Below are 20,805 nucleotides of genomic sequence, written 5' to 3' on the forward strand. Positions count from 1 at the left end.
AACGCAGGGTGTGTTTGTGACGTCAAACCAGGAACCAAACAGTCTGCAGTGATCGCAATCTAGGAGTAGGTCTGGAGCTACTCAGAAACTGCAGGGAAATATTTAATAGCAGAACTGCTAATCTTTCGTTAGCAATTCTGCTAAGCTAAGATACACTCCCAGAGGGTGGCGGCCTAGCGTTTGCAATGCTGCTAAAAGCAGCTAGCGAGCGATCAACTTGGAATGAGGGCCATAGGGTGGAATTCAAATGATATATCACGCCCAATCTCCTGTCTAAAATGATCCCCGTCATCGTGCATATCGCGCCAATAGTAATCCGGTTTAGCCGTGTAAATGGTTGGGTTCCTCGCTACTCCAAGTGTAGCAAGCTGAAATAATGATACCATGCCCGCGAGGGCAGATACAGAACGGGTGTAGAAAGGGGTGAAAAGAATTGAATCCCGCCCATAGAATGTTTGTTTCCTCTCATTTTTATATTAAAGTGTAATCCTGGCATTTAGAAATCTGGTACACAAGAACTTTCCTCCAATCTAAAGACACTCACCCCTCATGGACCCAAAAACGAAAACCTTAATGCTACTTTTGTACTTGCTGTACATGCGCAAAAAAAATAATAATAATAATAATAATTAAAAAAAATGTGCATGGTTAGGAAATGGGATACTCCTTTACCATTCATGATTTGCTAAATTGCTATCTCTGGGGGAAAGGCATTTTTGGAATGAGGACAAGCTCTCGTGAATGTAAAGCATCAGTGATCCAATGCTGTAACAAATGTGAGTATACACTTATAGCTCTTTGTGCAGCATATCTTGGACACTTACCGCTATCATGTCTCAAACGTTCATTTTTTAACATACTGAAACCATCCCCCCCTTTAGCAATGTAGTCAGGAAGAACAACTTTGTATACTTCGTCCATTTGCACCGGAACATATTTTGGCACACGGCATTTGGTGCAAATAACTTCTAATCTGACAACTCTTTGTCCAGGGTCTTTATCTGTATTGTACACAACTTTTATCCCTATAAAAAAAAAAAAAAAAGAAAGAAAGATATCAATATAAACCATCTTTGGGTGAGCTGTAATGCTACTCTCGTGGAATTAAAGGTGCAATCCTTTCTAAAAATAAGGAGGAGTTTTCTTTTTTTTTTACAACATAAATAACTTTGTGTTACTTGCAAAAAGATGCACGGAGAGGTTCATTGTTTTTCTTTTGCCATGCAATTATCCTGCAATCATTGTCAATATAAAGAAGCATCTAATCTTTTCCTCCCACTAGACATGCATGTGGTATGTACATCTACTTCATACAAAGGCTGCTACACAGGGAAGAGGAAGCAAACTGTGTGGATGGTACAAAAATCATAAATAGATTCTCAAGCACAATTGACTAGAAACAGAATTTGTTTGCAGATCAGATACAACTGGCCCATCTATATGCACACACATACACACTAGGGTTCAGTTTTGTTGGGAACCAATTAACCTACTAGTATATTTTTGGAGTGTGGGAGGAAGCCAGAGTACCCAGAGGAGACCCACGCAAGTATGAGGACAATATACAAACTCCACACAGATGGGGATCAAACCCATTACCTCAGTGCCGTGCAGGGGCGGATCTAGACTTCTCCTATAGGAGTGGTGGTTTTAAAATTAATCCGGACTCCTCTCCCTTCCAATCCAGTCCGCTAGGCCCTAGTGATACACCATGCATACACTACTAACATACACAGACACTAGTGATACACCATATATAAAATAGTTTAGTCCATTAATTAATGATACACAGGAATTTGTTCTTTATTATATAATAAGAATTTACTCACCGGTAATTCTATTTCTCGTAGTCCGTAGTGGATGCTGGGAACTCCGTAAGGACCATGGGGAATAGACGGGCTCCGCAGGAGACTGGGCACTCTAAAGAAAAGATTAGGTACTATCTGGTGTGCACTGGCTCCTCCCTCTATGCCCCTCCTCCAGACCTCAGTTAGGGAAACTGTGCCCGGAAGAGCTGACATTACAAGGAAAATAAATTTTGAATCCAGGGTAAGACTCATACCAGCCACACCAATCACACCGTACAACTTGTGATAACCTTACCCAGTTAACAGTATGAACAACAACTGAGCCTCACTCAACGGATGGCTCATAACAATAACCCTTAGTTAAGCAATAACTATATACACGTATTGCAGAAAGTCCGCACTTGGGACGGGCGCCCAGCATCCACTACGGACTACGAGAAATAGAATTACCGGTGAGTAAATTCTTATTTTCTCTGACGTCCTAGTGGATGCTGGGAACTCCGTAAGGACCATGGGGATTATACCAAAGCTCCCAAACGGGCGGGAGAGTGCGGATGACTCTGCAGCACCGAATGAGCGAACACCAGGTCCTCCTCAGCCAGGGTATCAAACTTGTAGAACTTTGCAAATGTGTTTGAACCCGACCAAGTAGCCGCTCGGCAAAGCTGTAAAGCCGAGACCCCTCGGGCAGCCGCCCAAGAAGAGCCCACCTTCCTTGTGGAATGGCCCTTCACCGATTTTGGATGCGGCAATCCAGCCGCAGAATGAGCCTGCTGAATCGTGCTACAGATCCAGCGAGCAATTGTTTGCTTTGAAGCAGGAGCACCCAGCTTGTTGGGTGCATGCAAAATAAACAGCGAGTCAGTCTTCCTGACTCCAGCCGTTCTGGAAACATATATTTTCAAAGCCCTGACTACGTCCAGCAACTTGGAGTCCTCCAAGTCCCGAGTAGCCGCAGGCACCACAATAGGTTGGTTCAAATGAAACGATGACACCACCTTTGGGAGAAATTGGGGACGAGTCCTCAATTCTGCCCTGTCCATATGGAAGATCAGATATGGGCTTTCACATGACAAAGCCGCCAAATCCGACACACGCCTAGCCGATGCTAAGACCAACAGCATGACCACTTTCCACATGAGATATTTTAGTTCCACGGTCTTAAGTGGCTCAAACCAGTGGGATTTCAGGAAATCCAACACAACGTTAAGATCCCAGGGTGCCACTGGTGGCACAAAAGGGGGCTGAATATGCAGCACTCCCTTAACAAATGTCTGAACCTCAGGCAGTGAAGCCAGTTCTTTTTGAAAGAAAATGGATAGGGCCGAAATCTGGACCTTTTATGGACCCCAATTTTAGGCCCATAGTCACCCCTGACTGTAGGAAGTGCAGGAAACGACCCAGTTGGAATTCCTCTGTAGGGGCCTTCCTGGCCTCACACCAAGCAACATACTTCCGCCATATACGGTAATAATGCTTTGCTGTCACGTCTTTCCTAGCCTTTATTAGCGTAGGAATAACTTCATCCGGAATGCCTTTTTCCGCTAGGATCCGGCGTTCAACCGCCATGCCGTCAAACGCAGCCGCGGTAAGTCTTGGAACAGACAGGGCCCTTGTTGCAGCAGGTCCTGTCTGAGAGGCAGAGGCCATGGGTCCTCTGTGCGCATTTCTTGCAGTTCCGGGTACCAAGTCCTTCTTGGCCAGTCCGGAACAATGAGTATTGTTCTTATTCCTCTCTTTCTTACTATTCTCAGTACTTTTGGTATGAGGGGAAGAGGAAGAAACACATATACCGACTGGTACACCCACGGTGTCACTAGGGCGTCCAAAGCTATCGCCTGAGGGTCCCTTGACCTGGCGCAATATCTTTTTAGCTTTTTGTTGAGGCGGGACGCCATCATGTCCACCTGTGGCAGTTCCCAACGGTTTGCAATCAGTTGGAAGACTTCTTGATGAAGTCCCCACTCTCCCGGGTGGAGGTCGTGTCTGCTGAGGAAGTCTGCTTCCCAGTTGTCCACTCCCGGAATGAACACTGCTGACAGTACTTGCACGTGATTCTCCGCCCATCGCAGAATCTTTGTGGCTTCCGCCATTGCCATCCTGCTTCTTGTGCCGCCCTGGCGGTTTACATGGGCGACTGCCGTGATGTTGTCTGACTGAATCAGCACTGGCCGGTTTTGAAGCAGGGGCTCTGCTTGACTCAGGGCGTTGTAAATGGCCCTTAATTCCAGTATATTTATGTGTAGAGAAGTCTCCAGACTTGACCACAGCCCTTGGAAGTTTCTTCCCTGAGTGACTGTCCCCCATCCTCGGAGGCTTGCATCCGTGGTCACCAGGACCCAGCCCTGTATGCCGAACCTGCGGCCCTCGAGAAGGTGAGCACTCTGCAGCCACCACAGAAGAGACACCCTGGCCCTCGGGGACAGGGTGATCAGCCGATGCATCTGAAGATGCGATACGGACCACTTGTCCAACAGATCTTACTGAAAAATCCTCGCATGGAACCTGCCGAAGGGAATGGCTTCGTATGAAGCCACCATCTTTCCCAGGACTCGCGTGCAGTGATGTACCGATACCTGTTTTGGTTTCAGGAGGTCCCTGACCAGAGATGCTAATTCCTGGGCCTTCTCCACCGGGAGAAACACCTTCTTCTGTTCTGTGTCCAGAATCATGCCCAGGAAAAGCAGACGCGTCGTAGGAATCAGCTGCGACTTTGGAACATTCAGAATCCAGCCGTGCCGTAGTAACACCTCCTGAGAGAGTGCTACGCTGATTAACAACTGCTCCTTGGACCTCGCCTTTATGAGGAGATCGTCCAAGTACGGGATAATTATAACTCCCTTCTGCCGAAGCAGTATCATCATTTCGGCCATTACCTTGGTAAATATTCTCGGTGCCGTGGACAGGCCAAACGGCAACATCTGGAATTGGTAATGACAGTCCCGAACCACAAATCTGAGGTACTCCTGGTGAGGTGGGTAAATGGGGACATGCAAGTAAGCATCTTTGATGTCCAGCGACACCATAAAATCCCCCTCTTCCAGACTTGCAATAACCGCTCTGAGCGATTCCATTTTGAACTTGAATTTCTTTATATAAGTGTTCAAGGACTTTAAATTCAGAATGGGTCTGACCGAACCGTCCGGTTTCGGTACCACAAACATTGTGGAATAGTAACCCCTTCCCTGTTGAAGGAGGGGGACCCTGACAATCACTTGCTGGAGGTACAGCTTGTGAATTGCCGCCAGCATTACCTCCCTTTCCATGGGGGAAGCTGGCAAGGCTGATTTGAGGTAACGGCGGGGGGGAGTCGCTTCGAATTCCAGCTTGTATCCCTGAGATACAATTTGTATAGCCCAGAGATCCACCTGTGAGCGAACCCACTGGCTGCTGAAGTTTCGGAGACGCGCCCCCACCGCACCTGGCTCCGCCTGTGGAGCCCCAACGTCATGCGGTGGACTTAGTGGAAGCAGGGGAGCACTTTTGTTCCTGGGAACTGGCTGCATGGTGCAGCTTCTTACCTCTACCCCTGCCTCTGGCAAGAAAGGATGCGCCCCTGACCCTCTTGCCTTTTTGGGAACGAAAGGACTGCATTTGATAATACGGTGCTTTCTTAGGCTGTGAGAAAACCTGAGGCAAGAAAGTCGACTTTCCAGCTGTCGCTGTAGACACGAGGTCCGACAGACCATCCCCAAACAATTCCTCACCCTTATAAGGCAAAACCTCCATGTGTTTTTTAGAATCAGCATCTCCTGTCCATTGCCGAGTCCATAAGACCCTCCTGGCAGAAATGGACATAGCATTAATTCTAGAGCCCAGCAGGCAAATGTCCCTCTGAGCATCTCGCATATATAAGACGACATCTTTGATATGGCCCAGGGTTAGCAAAACAGTATCTCTGTCGAGGGAATCTATGTCGTCTAACAGAGTATCTGTCCACGCTGCTACAGCACTACACATCCAGGCTGAAGCAATAGCAGGTCTCAGTAGAGTACCAGAGTGTGTATACACTGACTTCAGGATAGCTTCCTGCTTTCTATCCGCAGGCTCCTTTAGGGCGGCCGTATCCTGAGACGGCAGGGCCACCTTTTTAGATAAGCGTGTCAGCGCCTTGTCCACCCTAGGGGATGTTTCCCAACGTAACCTGTCCGTTGGCGGGAAAGGGTACGCCATCAGTAACCTCTTAGAAATCACTAATTTCTTATCAGGGGAACTCCACGCTTCTTCACACTATTCATTTAATTCATCAGATGGGGGAAAAGTCACTGGCTGCTTTTTCTCCCCAAACATATAAACCCTCTTGGTATTAACCGGGTTACTCTCAGAAATGTGTAATACATCTTTCATTGCAATAATCATGTATTGGATGGCCTTGGTCATTTTAGACTGTAAATGTGCCTCATCATCGTCGACACTGGAGTCGGACTCCGTGACGGCATCTGTGTCAACCATCTGAGATAGAGGGCGTTTGAGCCCCTGACGGTTTCTGAGTCGCCTGGGCAGGCGCGGGCTAAGACCCCGGCTGTCCCAAGGCTGCAGCGTCATCAAACCTTTTATGTAAGGAGTTTACATTGTCATTTAAGACCTTCCACATATCCATCCAATCAGGTGTCGTCCCCGACGGGGGCGATACCACACTTATCTGCCCTTGCTCCGCCTCCACGTAACCTTCCTCATCAAACATGTCGACACAGCCGTACCGACACACCGCACACACACAGGGAATGCTCAGACTGAGGACAGGACCCCACAAAGTCCTTTGGGGAGACAGAGAGAGAGTATGCCAGCACACACCACAGCGCTATATAACACAGGGATTTTCACTGCTAATAAGTGATTTACCCAATAGCTGCTTTTTTTTTGGTATTGTTTTGCGGCTAAATTTATGTGCCCCCCCTCTCTTTTTAACCCGTCCTGTACCTGGATACTGCAGGGGAGAGCCTGGGGAGCTGCTTCCAGCGGAGCTGTGAAGAGAAAATGGCGCTGGTGTGCTGAGGAAGAAGGCCCCGCCCCCTCAGTGGCGGGCTTCTGTCCCGCTTTCCATGTAAAAAAATGGCGGGGTTTTCTACATATATACAGTGCTAGACTGTATATATGTATGTTTTTATGCCAAAGGTACTTCAATTGCAGCCCAGGGCGCCCCCCCCCAGCGCCCTGCACCCTACAGTGACCGGAGTGTGTAAGTGTGCTGGGAGCAATGGCGCACAGCTGCGGTGCTGTGCGCTACCTTAATGAAGACAGGAGTCTTCAGCCGCCGATTTCGTCGTCTTCAAGCTTCTGTTCTTCTGGCTCTGCGAGGGGGGACGGTGGCGCGGCTCCGGGAACGGACAATCGAGGACAGGTGCCTGTGTTCGAACTCTCTGGAGCTAATGGTGTCCAGTAGCCTAAGAAGCACAAACTAGCTGCAAGCAGGTAGGTTTGCTTCTCTCCCCTTAGTCCCACGTAGCAGTGAGTCTGTTGCCAGCAGAAGCTCACTGAAAATAAAAAACCTAATAAATACTTTCTTTACTAGTAAGCTCAGGAGAGCCCACTAGGAGCACCCAGCTCTGGCCGGGCACAGATTCTAACTGAGGTCTGGAGGAAGGGCATAGAGGGAGGAGCCAGTGCACACCAGATAGTACCTAATCTTTTCTTTAGAGTGCCCAGTCTCCTGCGGAGCCCGTCTATTCCCCATGGTCCTTACGGAGTTCCCAGCATCCACTAGGACGTCAGAGAAATATATATATATATATATAATATATATATTAGTATTAAAGGCTGAGGTAGCAATGGGCTTATAGGTGAAGGGGTGCCTGTGTATGAGGTGTCAGAATGCCCCCTTTTCCGTGGGTGGAAATGGGAAGATTGTGAAGAACTGTGGGGTGTAAACTCCCCCCTCACCCTCTCGTAACTCTGCTCCCATTTACATACTAATGGATTATTAGGATTTCACAGTGCAGGGACGTGGATATAAGACCGCGGCTGAAGGAGGAAATAATGCCGCTGCACACGCCGCGCAGAGAATTGTGCTGCTGAGTGCCGCTGGTAGCAGGGGCCGGGACAAAATGGGTGGTCCCACGCGGTGTTGTCTCTCTGCTGCGCTGACTCAATGCGGCCAGTTCCCGACCGTCGCACGCAGCTTCCCTGACCCCCGGCCTCCACTTCCCGCACAAACAACAATGGGGTGGGGCTGGGTCGCTGAATTATGGGGGGCGTTCGCCCTCATCGCCTCCTGCTGGATCCGCCAGTGGTGCTGTGAGGCAGTAATGCTAACCATTACACCAGCTGCACTGCTTGTAATTAACATCATGGTGTGGGCCAATATAAAGAAAGCAGCCACGTGTGCGATCATGTCATTAAACACACGTGACCATGCAAAATGCTGAGGGTGCAGAGCTTTCTTTAATAACCAAAGCTAAACACTCACTCTCTTGGCAATACATTTTTTCTCTCTCTAACGGCCAATTGGGACTTCATGCAATGTACAAAAATTTAGAGGTGGACACAGTTTTACTCTGAACGTACATTCTGAAAGATGTATATTAAAAAGACATGTGTATGCTGGGGTCTCAGGATGTGTCCAGCCAGAGTTGTTTCTAGGGGTGGGTGAGCCGTGCAATCACGCGGTGTACTGATCTGCAAACGCAATATGGCGGGTTGTGAGCGCTGTGGGAAGGGGGCTGTAGCATGGGTCGCAGCCGTGTCAGGTGACACGGCTGCAACCCGTGCTACAGAGGTGGAAAAGGGGTATAAGTGATAAAGGTCTAGTTGCACAAGTAATGCTAGTAGTCTTTTAGCTGGCGTGCATTTTCCATATTGATAGAGACAGTCTTGGGGTTAGTGTGGAACAAAATGTAAATAATAAAGTATTTTATATATTTTTCTACCCATTAATCTTTTTATAAATCACATATAATTGACATAACACGCAGTGAGCAGATACATGGTTATTTGTAATGTTTTACAGAAACTATGAGCTTGGTAACTTAGGGGTCCATTTACTAAGCGATGGATGGAGATAAAGTGGAGGGAGATAAAGTACCAGCCAATCAGCCACTACCTGCCATGTCTCAGGCTGTGTTTGAAAAATGACAGGAGTGGATTGGCTGGTACTTTATCTCCAGCGACTTTATCTCCATCAAAGGCTTAGTAAATAGACCCCTTTATCTCTGTTGACTTTATCTACATCCAAGTCTTAGTAAATAGACCCCTTAATGACTCATAGGGGGAGATGTACTAAGCAGTGAAAACAGTGGAGAAGTGAGCCAGTGGAGAAGTTACTCTTGGCAACCTATCAGCATTGAAGTAACATTTATAATTAGCATACTATAAAATTATACAGAGCACCTAATTGGTTGACATGGGCAACTTCTCCACTGGCTCACTAATCCACTCTTTTCACTGCTTAGTACATCTTAGTCCAGATAACATTTATAATTAGCTAAAGTCTGTCCCATCTCCAACATGCATCCACAGTGGGAGCTAGAGCTCATGCCCGAATGGCTCCCAATGCTAAAGTGATGGGACAGGCACTAGCATACACTCCAACTGTACCTTTGTGGCAGGTACAGTACCTTTTTTTATGGTCTGTAACAATTTTTGGCTCTCCAAACTACCACTGAAAGTATAGGACAAGGGGCGTGGCCACATCCCCTTTACACGTGGCCACACAGCGTGGTAAGTATGGGGACAGGAAGGAGTTTGCATGCAGGGGGTACGCAGGCAGTGATGGGGACAGGCAGGGCAGGACAAAGTAGCAGACAAAGAGGAAGCAAGACAGAGCAGCGGATAGAAAGGGGACGGGACAGAGCAGCCGACAGACACTGAGGTGATATGGCCAGGGTCCCTTTAGTGTATGATAAACAGATACCTGGTATAATGAGTTCACAAATTACAAAATCTATCATTCTTGCACAATAGCTGTACTAGGTATCCATTATGCAATAATATGCTGTAATTAAATGAAAAATTCAACATACCACCAACTTGCAAAAACTCTCCGGTACTAGCCCCATAACGATGTACACTGTGCTCAAATGCCTTTTTTAGGGTGGATCCATTGACTTCAATCAGATCAAATGTACCACCAAAGGGGAGCACTGATATCAGGTCCTCAGTAGTTATGCTTCCTGTGAATATATACAAGTATTATTTATCACACTTTTCTAAGTCTAGTAGTACATTACATTAATTATAAAAACCATACACAGAAAATAAGGCACAACCTTTGTTTCTTGAGTGAAGACTGAAATGGATTAGAATCAGACACCAGCATTGGAAAACGTGATTGTGGTTTATAGGCTCACAATGTATAAGTTGGGTCACATGTACTTATTACATATAGCATATGTTATATATTGAAGTAAAACTCTGCTTAATGATCCTAACTGTAAAATAATTTCAAGAATCCTTAACTGTCCATGGAGTTTGTCTTTACAGACAGCATAACTAAAGGTGCATACACACTGTGCGATACTTTAGTCAATATCGCTCATTTTCCCCCTCCTGAGCGATATTGACTAAAATATCTCACATTGTGTATGCCGCAAACAACGGCATGCACACTCTGCATACCGGCGCCGGGATACCGACAACTATTCTCCCTCTTGGGGTGTCCACAACACCCCTGAAAGGAGAATAAATAGAGTGCCCGCAGCGTGGCGAGTGCAGCAAGCCCGCAAGGGGCTCTTTTGCACTTGCCCCGCTGCCAGCATTCCAGCGGCTGGGATCCCAAGCGCGGGTATATCGTAGTACACCCGTGCAGGATAAGGACATGAAAGGATATGTTTATTAAAAATAAAGTCCATCTCCCATATTATATCAGTTTATCCAACATAGGAGTACATTTACTAAGGTGGGAGTTTTTAGAACTGGTGATATTGCTCATAGCAACCAATCAGATTCTACTTAACATTTATCTAGCTGCTTCTAGGAGATAATAGATAGAATCTGATTGGTTGCTATGGGCAACATCACCAGTTCTAAAAAAAAATCCCATCTTAGTAAATTGAACCCCATAGAGAGTGCTCATCTCCCGACATCACCCCTGTAAGTCAATACTATGGTACATAATTCAATAAGACCCTATTTAAAATAAAAAGACTATATATATATATATATATATATATATATATATATCCATGGAGGTCCTGCACTCGCGTCCGTAAATAATCAGCTGTGGGGTGCACCCAGTAGAATCCACACAATCTTGGTAGATCAACGTATATAGAAGTAATTCCAGTTTTCTGGGGGGCACTCTCCTTTAAACATCATCACATGGAGCTTCTTTAATCCATAAAGGCTTTATTTGGTCACATAATTGGCTTTATTCAGTCGACGTTTCGGCTCTACAAGTGGAGCCTTTCTCAAGACAAGCCTTATAAATAATTTTATGTTGAAAATAGTCACAACCTATACAAATAACAAATACATAGAAATGAATAAATACAATCAAATCTCACGGGCCCAATCAGATAATCACCATAGCTGTGCAATCCGTGTAATCAGTAAAATCAGTAAAAGGAGCAGAGAGTGTTGGATAGTGACAAGCCAAAGATATTTCAACAAGGATATCTATCTCTCTAATAGACATATCCAGTAAAGTACATAGCCAATCACCACTCCACAGTGTGACGCCTACAAAGATAATAATAATGGCGTACTTACTAGAGTAAATATAACTCAAAAAAATAGCAACAATATAGCACTGAGGATGGATCCGTGGTTACTCCAATATAGTTAACCTGTGGAAAGAACAACAGGAGCTCTATAGCCATTTCAAAAACTAATGGTTCAATCTCAAATGTCACCCATTTCATAGGGTAATTTCACTTACTTCACACAATAGAAATATCCTGGATGACTATCCAAATAGTGGCACTTTGCACAGTGGAGCCTCTGCACAAAAGATATTAGAGATGCACCATAACCAATAAGTCCCTTCATATTTAAAGGATTGGTCTCAATCAATATACACAAGATGTAATGTAAGCCATATCGTTTCTTACCCCTAAGGATCACGAATCAACATCCAGTCAGTGTGGCTGCCTGATGTCTAATGTGCACAGCGTGCCTTATAAACTCATTAAACCGGAAGTGCCATCTCACCCACAATAATGTGTAAATCACCGTTTATCATAAACACATACTGCTCTTTGGATCTCTGGGCTTCCCCACTGTAGTCCTTATCGCCCTATTAACTAAACAAAGTCATACAGACTTATCCCGAATTCGAGTACTACACACTTCATGGCCCGTCACGGCCGCGTGCGTGTCATCCCCCGGAAGTCGCATACCCGATGCGTTCCAACTCCCGGAAGTGGTAAGTAAGAAAATTCTCACGATCTCCGGCGTGTATCGTAACCTGGCAACCTGACGCCAAGACATATGACAGTGTGGTAAGTGAGACCACGGCGCACACCACCACTCAGACGTGATATATTTAAAGCCTTCCCGGAACAAGCATGGGTGATTTTTAATCCTCCAAAATCCACTATGTCATCCTCGTTATAAAACAGCTCTGTCACCAACAACTCTCATTATAAGCTCACTCGTAATAGACTAAAGGTGTAATATTCAATTAAGAATATTCATAACCATAGATCTCAAAAGAATCCTGTATAGTTCAGGGTCAATAAACCCATAGTTACAATCTAATTAATTTAAAGAACATATACCTAGATCAATATATATATATATATATATATATATATATATATATAAGGTGTATCTAATCAGGCCAGTGGGAATAGACTTACAGAGAAACAGTTATAAATGATATACTAAACATATACTATAAAAAATTAATTAAAAATATTCAGTATCGAGATACACCAATCCTAATAATATAATGTATCCATGTCTCAACATCACAAAAAATATATCAAAAGAAAGAAAACACTAATAGACATGTTACAAAAAAATATTCATGGTGTTATATTCATTAAGTCCCCTCGGAGCAACAGTATCAAGTCTGTTGATCCAAAAGCTCTCTTTCTTTTTTAATGCTAATGTCCTATCTCCCCCATTAGAAGGAGGGGGGATCCAGTCAATCAGCATACATCTAAGGTTCGTCACCTGGTGTTTATTTTCCAAGAAATGTCTCGCTACAGGTTTGTCAGAGAACCCAGTTTGGATGGCGGCTCGTATTGTGGTCCTATGGTTCGCCATCCGGTCTCTAAAACATCTAGATGTAAGCCCCACATAATAGAGACCGCACGGACAAATTAAGAAATATATCACATGATCTAATTTGCAATGCAAATGGTATTTCATCTTGATATTTTTCCCTGTGTGTGGGTGTGCAAAGCTGTTTCCAGTCCTCATGGCCCTACAGGTGGTACAGTTGCCGCAAGAGAAACAACCCGGCTTTATACTCATCATTTGGGTAGGGTTCATTCGCTCATCAGGGACCAAGGTAGGCCGCATAAGCAACTGCTTCAGATTAGCCCCACGCCCATAGGCCATCAAAGGTGGCCCCATGTGTGTAAATGGCAATAGGGGGTCTGTCGCTAGAATTGGCCAATGTTTGCGTAGGATCTTATTAGTTTCTGTGGCATGGCTATCATATCTGGTAGTATAGATCATTCTACCGACATTCTTACGGTTTTTAGAAACCTTATGTAAAAATATATTACGTGCCTTACGCAAACATTTCTCTAAAGTGCGTGTAGTGTAACCACGCTGTCTAAATCTGCACATCATTTCTTCCAATTGGGCTTCCCTAGCCTTGTCTTCTGTGTTATTCCTCATAACACGAAGTAATTGAGAGACAGGCAAATTGTCTTTTAGTGCAGGTGGATGAAAACTGCTCGTAAGTAATGTGGTATTCCTATCCGTAGGTTTCCTGAAAAGCGTGGTAGTGAACCCTCCCTTGTTATGTCCTATAGTGACATCCAAAAAGTTGACAGACTCCGCTGAAATCTCATATGTGAACTTAATGGGGCTATCGAGATTGTTCACCTGGTCTATCATATCCATAAAGGACTCACGAGTGTCCAACCATACCACAAAAACATCGTCTATAAACCTTTTATAGATCTTAATGTTCTGTCCAAACTCAGCAAGTATATGCCTCTGTTCAAATACCGTCATGTACATATTCGCATACGAGGGAGCGAGGTTAGATCCCATTGCGGTACCTGATACCTGGTAATAGTATTCATTCTTATACTGAAAGTGATTGAGTCCTAATACCAGGTTGGTTAGCTCTAGAATGTATTCAGTTGGAATTCCCTTAGTCGGTTCCAGGGCGATCAGTTCTCTCAATGCTCCCAAACCTTCGGCGTGGGGTATTACAGTGTACAGTGATTGTACATCCATTGTAGCAAGTAATACATTATCAGGCAAATCCTGACAAGTTTTTAAATGTTCCAATAAATCACTGGTATCACGAATGTAACTAGGACTCTTAATAACATACGGCTGTAGTAGGGAGTCAATGAACTGGGCTATAGGTTGTAGCAGCGATCCTTCAGCTGCTATTATCGGTCGCCCCGGTGGATTTCGTAAGGATTTATGCACCTTGGGCAGTGTATAAATTATTGGGCAACTAGGTTTGTCAACCGTCATATATTCATATAAATCAGTATCTATCCATTGGTTGTCAAAACCTCTCTTAAGGCATGCGTCAATTTGACTTTTGACATGTGTCAAGGGATTGTTCCTAACCTTCCTGTATGTTAATTCATCTCTAAGTTGACGATTGATCTCTAAATCATAGTCCACCCAGTCCTGTACGACCACAGCCCCACCCTTATCTGCTGGGCGAATTACCAGATTATCATTTGAACGTAATTTTTGGAGAGCTTGTCGCTCATCCGCGGGTAGGTTGTCGTACAGTCTGGGGGGTTTTATCGAACGAGTATCTTTAGCAACCATTCTAAGAAAAGTTTTTAAGCTTGAATTAGTAGACGGGGGATCAAATTTAGATGATCTTTTAAACTGCGTTTTAGATTTATTACATTCTTTACCCGCAAAATGTTCTCTAAGACGTAAGTTTCTACCAAACCTGTACTGATCAATGGTGGTCTCAAATGTTTTATGTGGAAAAAAAGGAACAAAAGACAAACCACGGGCTAATAGGCGTGTTTCTGCCTGATCCAATACTGTGGAAGAGAGATTGAATACGGAACTTAAGTCTGATTCCTGCGACCCTGTCTTTTTGCCACCGCCCCTCCTCGTGTGCGTGCGATGCCTTTTGAGGTGCCTACGGGGGGTGTGGTCCTGGAATCGGTTCCTTGATCTAAAAAACGTTGATCACTGGTTTTATTATCCGAGAGATCAGTCTCTGAAGTAGAGACAGTCGAACCCAGATCCCTAGAATAGTTTTGACGTCGCTGCTGCCTATATGGTCGAGTGTGTCTATCAGCAAACGACTGGTTGCTATTACCAAGTAACCAACGGTACACTGTATGTGTCTGATAGTCTGTTGTTACCGTGGTCAACTTCTTCCTTTTAAAAGAAGTCAGCTCTTTACGATAAGAGTCGACTTGATTTTGTAATCTATCAAGCCACCCAGAACTCTTGTCTTCCCTCAAAAGGGGTATTGATGTAATCTCAAGTTGTTCTAACTCGCCTTTGACCTTTTTTAGCTCATTACTAGCTTCCTCAACAACTAGCACAAGCAAATCAAGGGAACACTTATTCAAAATCCTGCACCATTTGGTGCAAAATACGGGATTACTACGACCCAATGTCGGGATATTGTTGATTCTAAACCCCCGGGGAATTAATTTACGGCGATGATATTCGGACAGAAACTGACCATGTAACTGGAGGTCAACCTCACGTCGTTTAAGTTTTAACAATTTATAGAAGACATCCGCCGACGTCTCCGCTGGTAATGCCTCGAAGTCCACTCTATCAAACAACACTTTCTCAATCTCATCATCAGTAAATGAAATTGTCCCTTGTTCTGCCTGTGCTAGAAGTCCCTCATCAAACAGACATGTTGCTCCATGGGCCATAATCAAACCAACTAAAACATAAAAATCCTGATACTGAAAGTCTCTAGATTGAAGTTATACATTCACGTATATACATACATAGGTAAATACAAATGACGGGTGTCAAGAAAAGAGTGACAGTAATTTACTGACAATCCATAATATCCATGGAGGTCCTGCACTCGCGTCCGTAAATAATCAGCTGTGGGGTGCACCCAGTAGAATCCACACAATCTTGGTAGATCAACGTATATAGAAGTAATTCCAGTTTCCTGGGGGGCACTCTCCTTTAAACATCATCACATGGAGCTTCTTTAATCCATAAAGGCTTTATTTGGTCACATAATTGGCTTTATTCAGTCGACGTTTCGGCTCTACAAGTGGAGCCTTTCTCAAGACAAGCCTTATAAATAATTTTATGTTGAAAATAGTCACAACCTATACAAATAACAAATACATAGAAATGAATAAATACAATCAAATCTCACGGGCCCAATCAGATAATCACCATAGCTGTGCAATCCGTGTAATCAGTAAAATCAGTAAAAGGAGCAGAGAGTGTTGGATAGTGACAAGCCAAAGATATTTCAACAAGGATATCTATCTCTCTAATAGACATATCCAGTAAAGTACATAGCCAATCACCACTCCACAGTGTGACGCCTACAAAGATAATAATAATGGCGTACTTACTAGAGTAAATATAACTCAAAAAAATAGCAACAATATAGCACTGAGGATGGATCCGTGGTTACTCCAATATAGTTAACCTGTGGAAAGAACAACAGGAGCTCTATAGCCATTTCAAAAACTAATGGTTCAATCTCAAATGTCACCCATTTCATAGGGTAATTTCACTTACTTCACACAATAGAAATATCCTGGATGACTATCCAAATAGTGGCACTTTGCACAGTGGAGCCTCTGCACAAAAGATATTAGAGATGCACCATAACCAATAAGTCCCTTCATATTTAAAGGATTGGTCTCAATCAATATACACAAGATGTAATGTAAGCCATATCGTTTCTTACCCCTAAGGATCACGAATCAACATCCAGTCAGTGTGGCTGCCTGATGTCTAATGTGCACAGCGTGCCTTATAAACTCATTAAACCGGAAGTGCCATCTCACCCACAATAATGTGTAAATCACCGTTTATCATAAACACATACTGCTCTTTGGATCTCTGGGCTTCCCCACTGTAGTCCTTATCGCCCTATTAACTAAACAAAGTCATACAGACTTATCCCGAATTCGAGTACTACACACTTCATGGCCCGTCACGGCCGCGTGCGTGTCATCCCCCGGAAGTCGCATACCCGATGCGTTCCAACTCCCGGAAGTGGTAAGTAAGAAAATTCTCACGATCTCCGGCGTGTATCGTAACCTGGCAACCTGACGCCAAGACATATGACAGTGTGGTAAGTGAGACCACGGCGCACACCACCACTCAGACGTGATATATTTAAAGCCTTCCCGGAACAAGCATGGGTGATTTTTAATCCTCCAAAATCCACTATGTCATCCTCGTTATAAAACAGCTCTGTCACCAACAACTCTCATTATAAGCTCACTCGTAATAGACTAAAGGTGTAATATTCAATTAAGAATATTCATAACCATAGATCTCAAAAGAATCCTGTATAGTTCAGGGTCAATAAACCCATAGTTACAATCTAATTAATTTAAAGAACATATACCTAGATCAATATATATATATATATATATATAAGGTGTATCTAATCAGGCCAGTGGGAATAGACTTACAGAGAAACAGTTATAAATGATATACTAAACATATACTATAAAAAATTAATTAAAAATATTCAGTATCGAGATACACCAATCCTAATAATATAATGTATCCATGTCTCAACATCACAAAAAATATATCAAAAGAAAGAAAACACTAATAGACATGTTACAAAAAAATATTCATGGTGTTATATTCATTAAGTCCCCTCGGAGCAACAGTATCAAGTCTGTTGATCCAAAAGCTCTCTTTCTTTTTTAATGCTAATGTCCTATCTCCCCCATTAGAAGGAGGGGGGATCCAGTCAATCAGCATACATCTAAGGTTCGTCACCTGGTGTTTATTTTCCAAGAAATGTCTCGCTACAGGTTTGTCAGAGAACCCAGTTTGGATGGCGGCTCGTATTGTGGTCCTATGGTTCGCCATCCGGTCTCTAAAACATCTAGATGTAAGCCCCACATAATAGAGACCGCACGGACAAATTAAGAAATATATCACATGATCTAATTTGCAATGCAAATGGTATTTTATCTTGATATTTTTCCCTGTGTGTGGGTGTGCAAAGCTGTTTCCAGTCCTCATGGCCCTACAGGTGGTACAGTTGCCGCAAGAGAAACAACCCGGCTTTATACTCATCATTTGGGTAGGGTTCATTCGCTCATCAGGGACCAAGGTAGGCCGCATAAGCAACTGCTTCAGATTAGCCCCACGCCCATAGGCCATCAAAGCACTTTAGAGAAATGTTTGCGTAAGGCACGTAATATATTTTTACATAAGGTTTCTAAAAACCGTAAGAATGTCGGTAGAATGATCTATACTACCAGATATGATAGCCATGCCACAGAAACTAATAAGATCCTACGCAAACATTGGCCAATTCTAGCGACAGACCCCCTATTGCCATTTACACACATGGGGCCACCTTTGATGGCCTATGGGCGTGGGGCTAATCTGAAGCAGTTGCTTATGCGGCCTACCTTGGTCCCTGATGAGCGAATGAACCCTACCCAAATGATGAGTATAAAGCCGGGTTGTTTCTCTTGCGGCAACTGTACCACCTGTAGGGCCATGAGGACTGGAAACAGCTTTGCACACCGACACACAGGGAAAAATATCAAGATAAAATACCATTTGCATTGCAAATTAGATCATGTGATATATTTCTTAATTTGTCCGTGCGGTCTCTATTATGTGGGGCTTACATCTAGATGTTTTAGAGACCGGATGGCGAACCATAGGACCACAATACGAGCCGCCATCCAAACTGGGTTCTCTGACAAACCTGTAGCGAGACATTTCTTGGAAAATAAACACCAGGTGACGAACCTTAGATGTATGCTGATTGACTGGATCCCCCCTCCTTCTAATGGGGGAGATAGGACATTAGCATTAAAAAAGAAAGAGAGCTTTTGGATCAACAGACTTGATACTGTTGCTCCGAGGGGACTTAATGAATATAACACCATGAATATTTTTTTGTAACATGTCTATTAGTGTTTTCTTTCTTTTGATATATTTTTTGTGATGTTGAGACATGGATACATTATATTATTAGGATTGGTGTATCTCGATACTGAATATTTTTAATTAATTTTTTATAGTATATGTTTAGTATATCATTTATAACTGTTTCTCTGTAAGTCTATTCCCACTGGCCTGATTAGATACACCTTATATATATATATATATATATATATTGATCTAGGTATATGTTCTTTAAATTAATTAGATTGTAACTATGGGTTTATTGACCCTGAACTATACAGGATTCTTTTGAGATCTATGGTTATGAAGATTCTTAATTGAATATTACACCTTTAGTCTATTACGAGTGAGCTTATAATGAGAGTTGTTGGTGACAGAGCTGTTTTATAACGAGGATGACATAGTGGATTTTGGAGGATTAAAAATCACCCATGCTTGTTCCGGGAAGGCTTTAAATATATCACGTCTGAGTGGTGGTGTGCGCCGTGGTCTCACTTACCACACTGTCATATGTCTTGGCGTCAGGTTGCCAGGTTACGATACACGCCGGAGATCGTGAGAATTTTCTTACTTACCACTTCCGGGAGTTGGAACGCATCGGGTATGCGACTTCCGGGGGATGACACGCACGCGGCCTTGACGGGCCATGAAGTGTGTAGTACTCGAATTCGGGATAAGTCTGTATGACTTTGTTTAGTTAATAGGGCGATAAGGACTACAGTGGGGAAGCCCAGAGATCCAAAGAGCAGTATGTGTTTATGATAAACGGTGATTTACACATTATTGTGGGTGAGATGGCACTTCCGGTTTAATGAGTTTATAAGGCACGCTGTGCACATTAGACATCAGGCAGCCACACTGACTGGATGTTGATTCGTGATCCTTAGGGGTAAGAAACGATATGGCTTACATTACATCTTGTGTATATTGATTGAGACCAATCCTTTAAATATGAAGGGACTTATTGGTTATGGTGCATCTCTAATATCTTTTGTGCAGAGGCTCCACTGTGCAAAGTGCCACTATTTGGATAGTCATCCAGGATATTTCTATTGTGTGAAGTGAAATTACCCTATGAAATGGGTGACATTTGAGATTGAACCATTAGTTTTTGAAATGGCTATAGAGCTCCTGTTGTTCTTTCCACAGGTTAACTATATTGGAGTAACCACGGATCCATCCTCAGTGCTATATTGTTGCTATTTTTTTGAGTTATATTTACTCTAGTAAGTACGCCATTATTATTATCTTTGTAGGCGTCACACTGTGGAGTGGTGATTGGCTATGTACTTTACTGGATATGTCTATTAGAGAGATAGATATCCTTGTTGAAATATCTTTGGCTTGTCACTATCCAACACTCTCTGCTCCTTTTACTGATTTTACTGATTACACGGATTGCACAGCTATGGTGATTATCTGATTGGGCCCGTGAGATTTGATTGTATTTATTCATTTCTATGTATTTGTTATTTGTATAGGTTGTGACTATTTTCAACATAAAATTATTTATAAGGCTTGTCTTGAGAAAGGCTCCACTTGTAGAGCCGAAACGTCGACTGAATAAAGCCGATTATGTGACCAAATAAAGCCTTTATGGATTAAAGAAGCTCCATGTGATGATGTTTAAAGGAGAGTGCCCCCCAGGAAACTGGAATTACTTCTATATACGTTGATCTACCAAGATTGTGTGGATTCTACTGGGTGCACCCCACAGCTGATTATTTACGGACGCGAGTGCAGGACCTCCATGGATATTATGGATTGTCAGTAAATTACTGTCACTCTTTTCTTGACACCCGTCATTTGTATTTACCTATGTATGTATATA

The 20,805-nt window shown here is 43.5% G+C and overlaps 1 protein-coding gene across 1 annotated transcript in view; it reads right to left on the bottom strand.

Annotated features, from left to right (window-relative positions):
- Positions 1–20,805, bottom strand: part of NT5E (5'-nucleotidase ecto) — a 211,609-nt gene that overhangs the window by 11,805 nt on the left and 178,999 nt on the right. The window contains exons 7-8 of the mRNA XM_063916966.1: positions 9,767–9,916; positions 825–1,025 (exon numbers count right to left, since the gene is read on the bottom strand). Of these exons, the coding sequence (XP_063773036.1) occupies positions 825–1,025; positions 9,767–9,916 (351 nt within the window). The remainder of the gene's footprint in view (positions 1–824; positions 1,026–9,766; positions 9,917–20,805) is intronic.

The sequence above is a fragment of the Pseudophryne corroboree genome, chromosome 4, assembly GCF_028390025.1.
Source record: "Pseudophryne corroboree isolate aPseCor3 chromosome 4, aPseCor3.hap2, whole genome shotgun sequence".
Classification (NCBI taxonomy): domain Eukaryota; kingdom Metazoa; phylum Chordata; class Amphibia; order Anura; family Myobatrachidae; genus Pseudophryne; species Pseudophryne corroboree.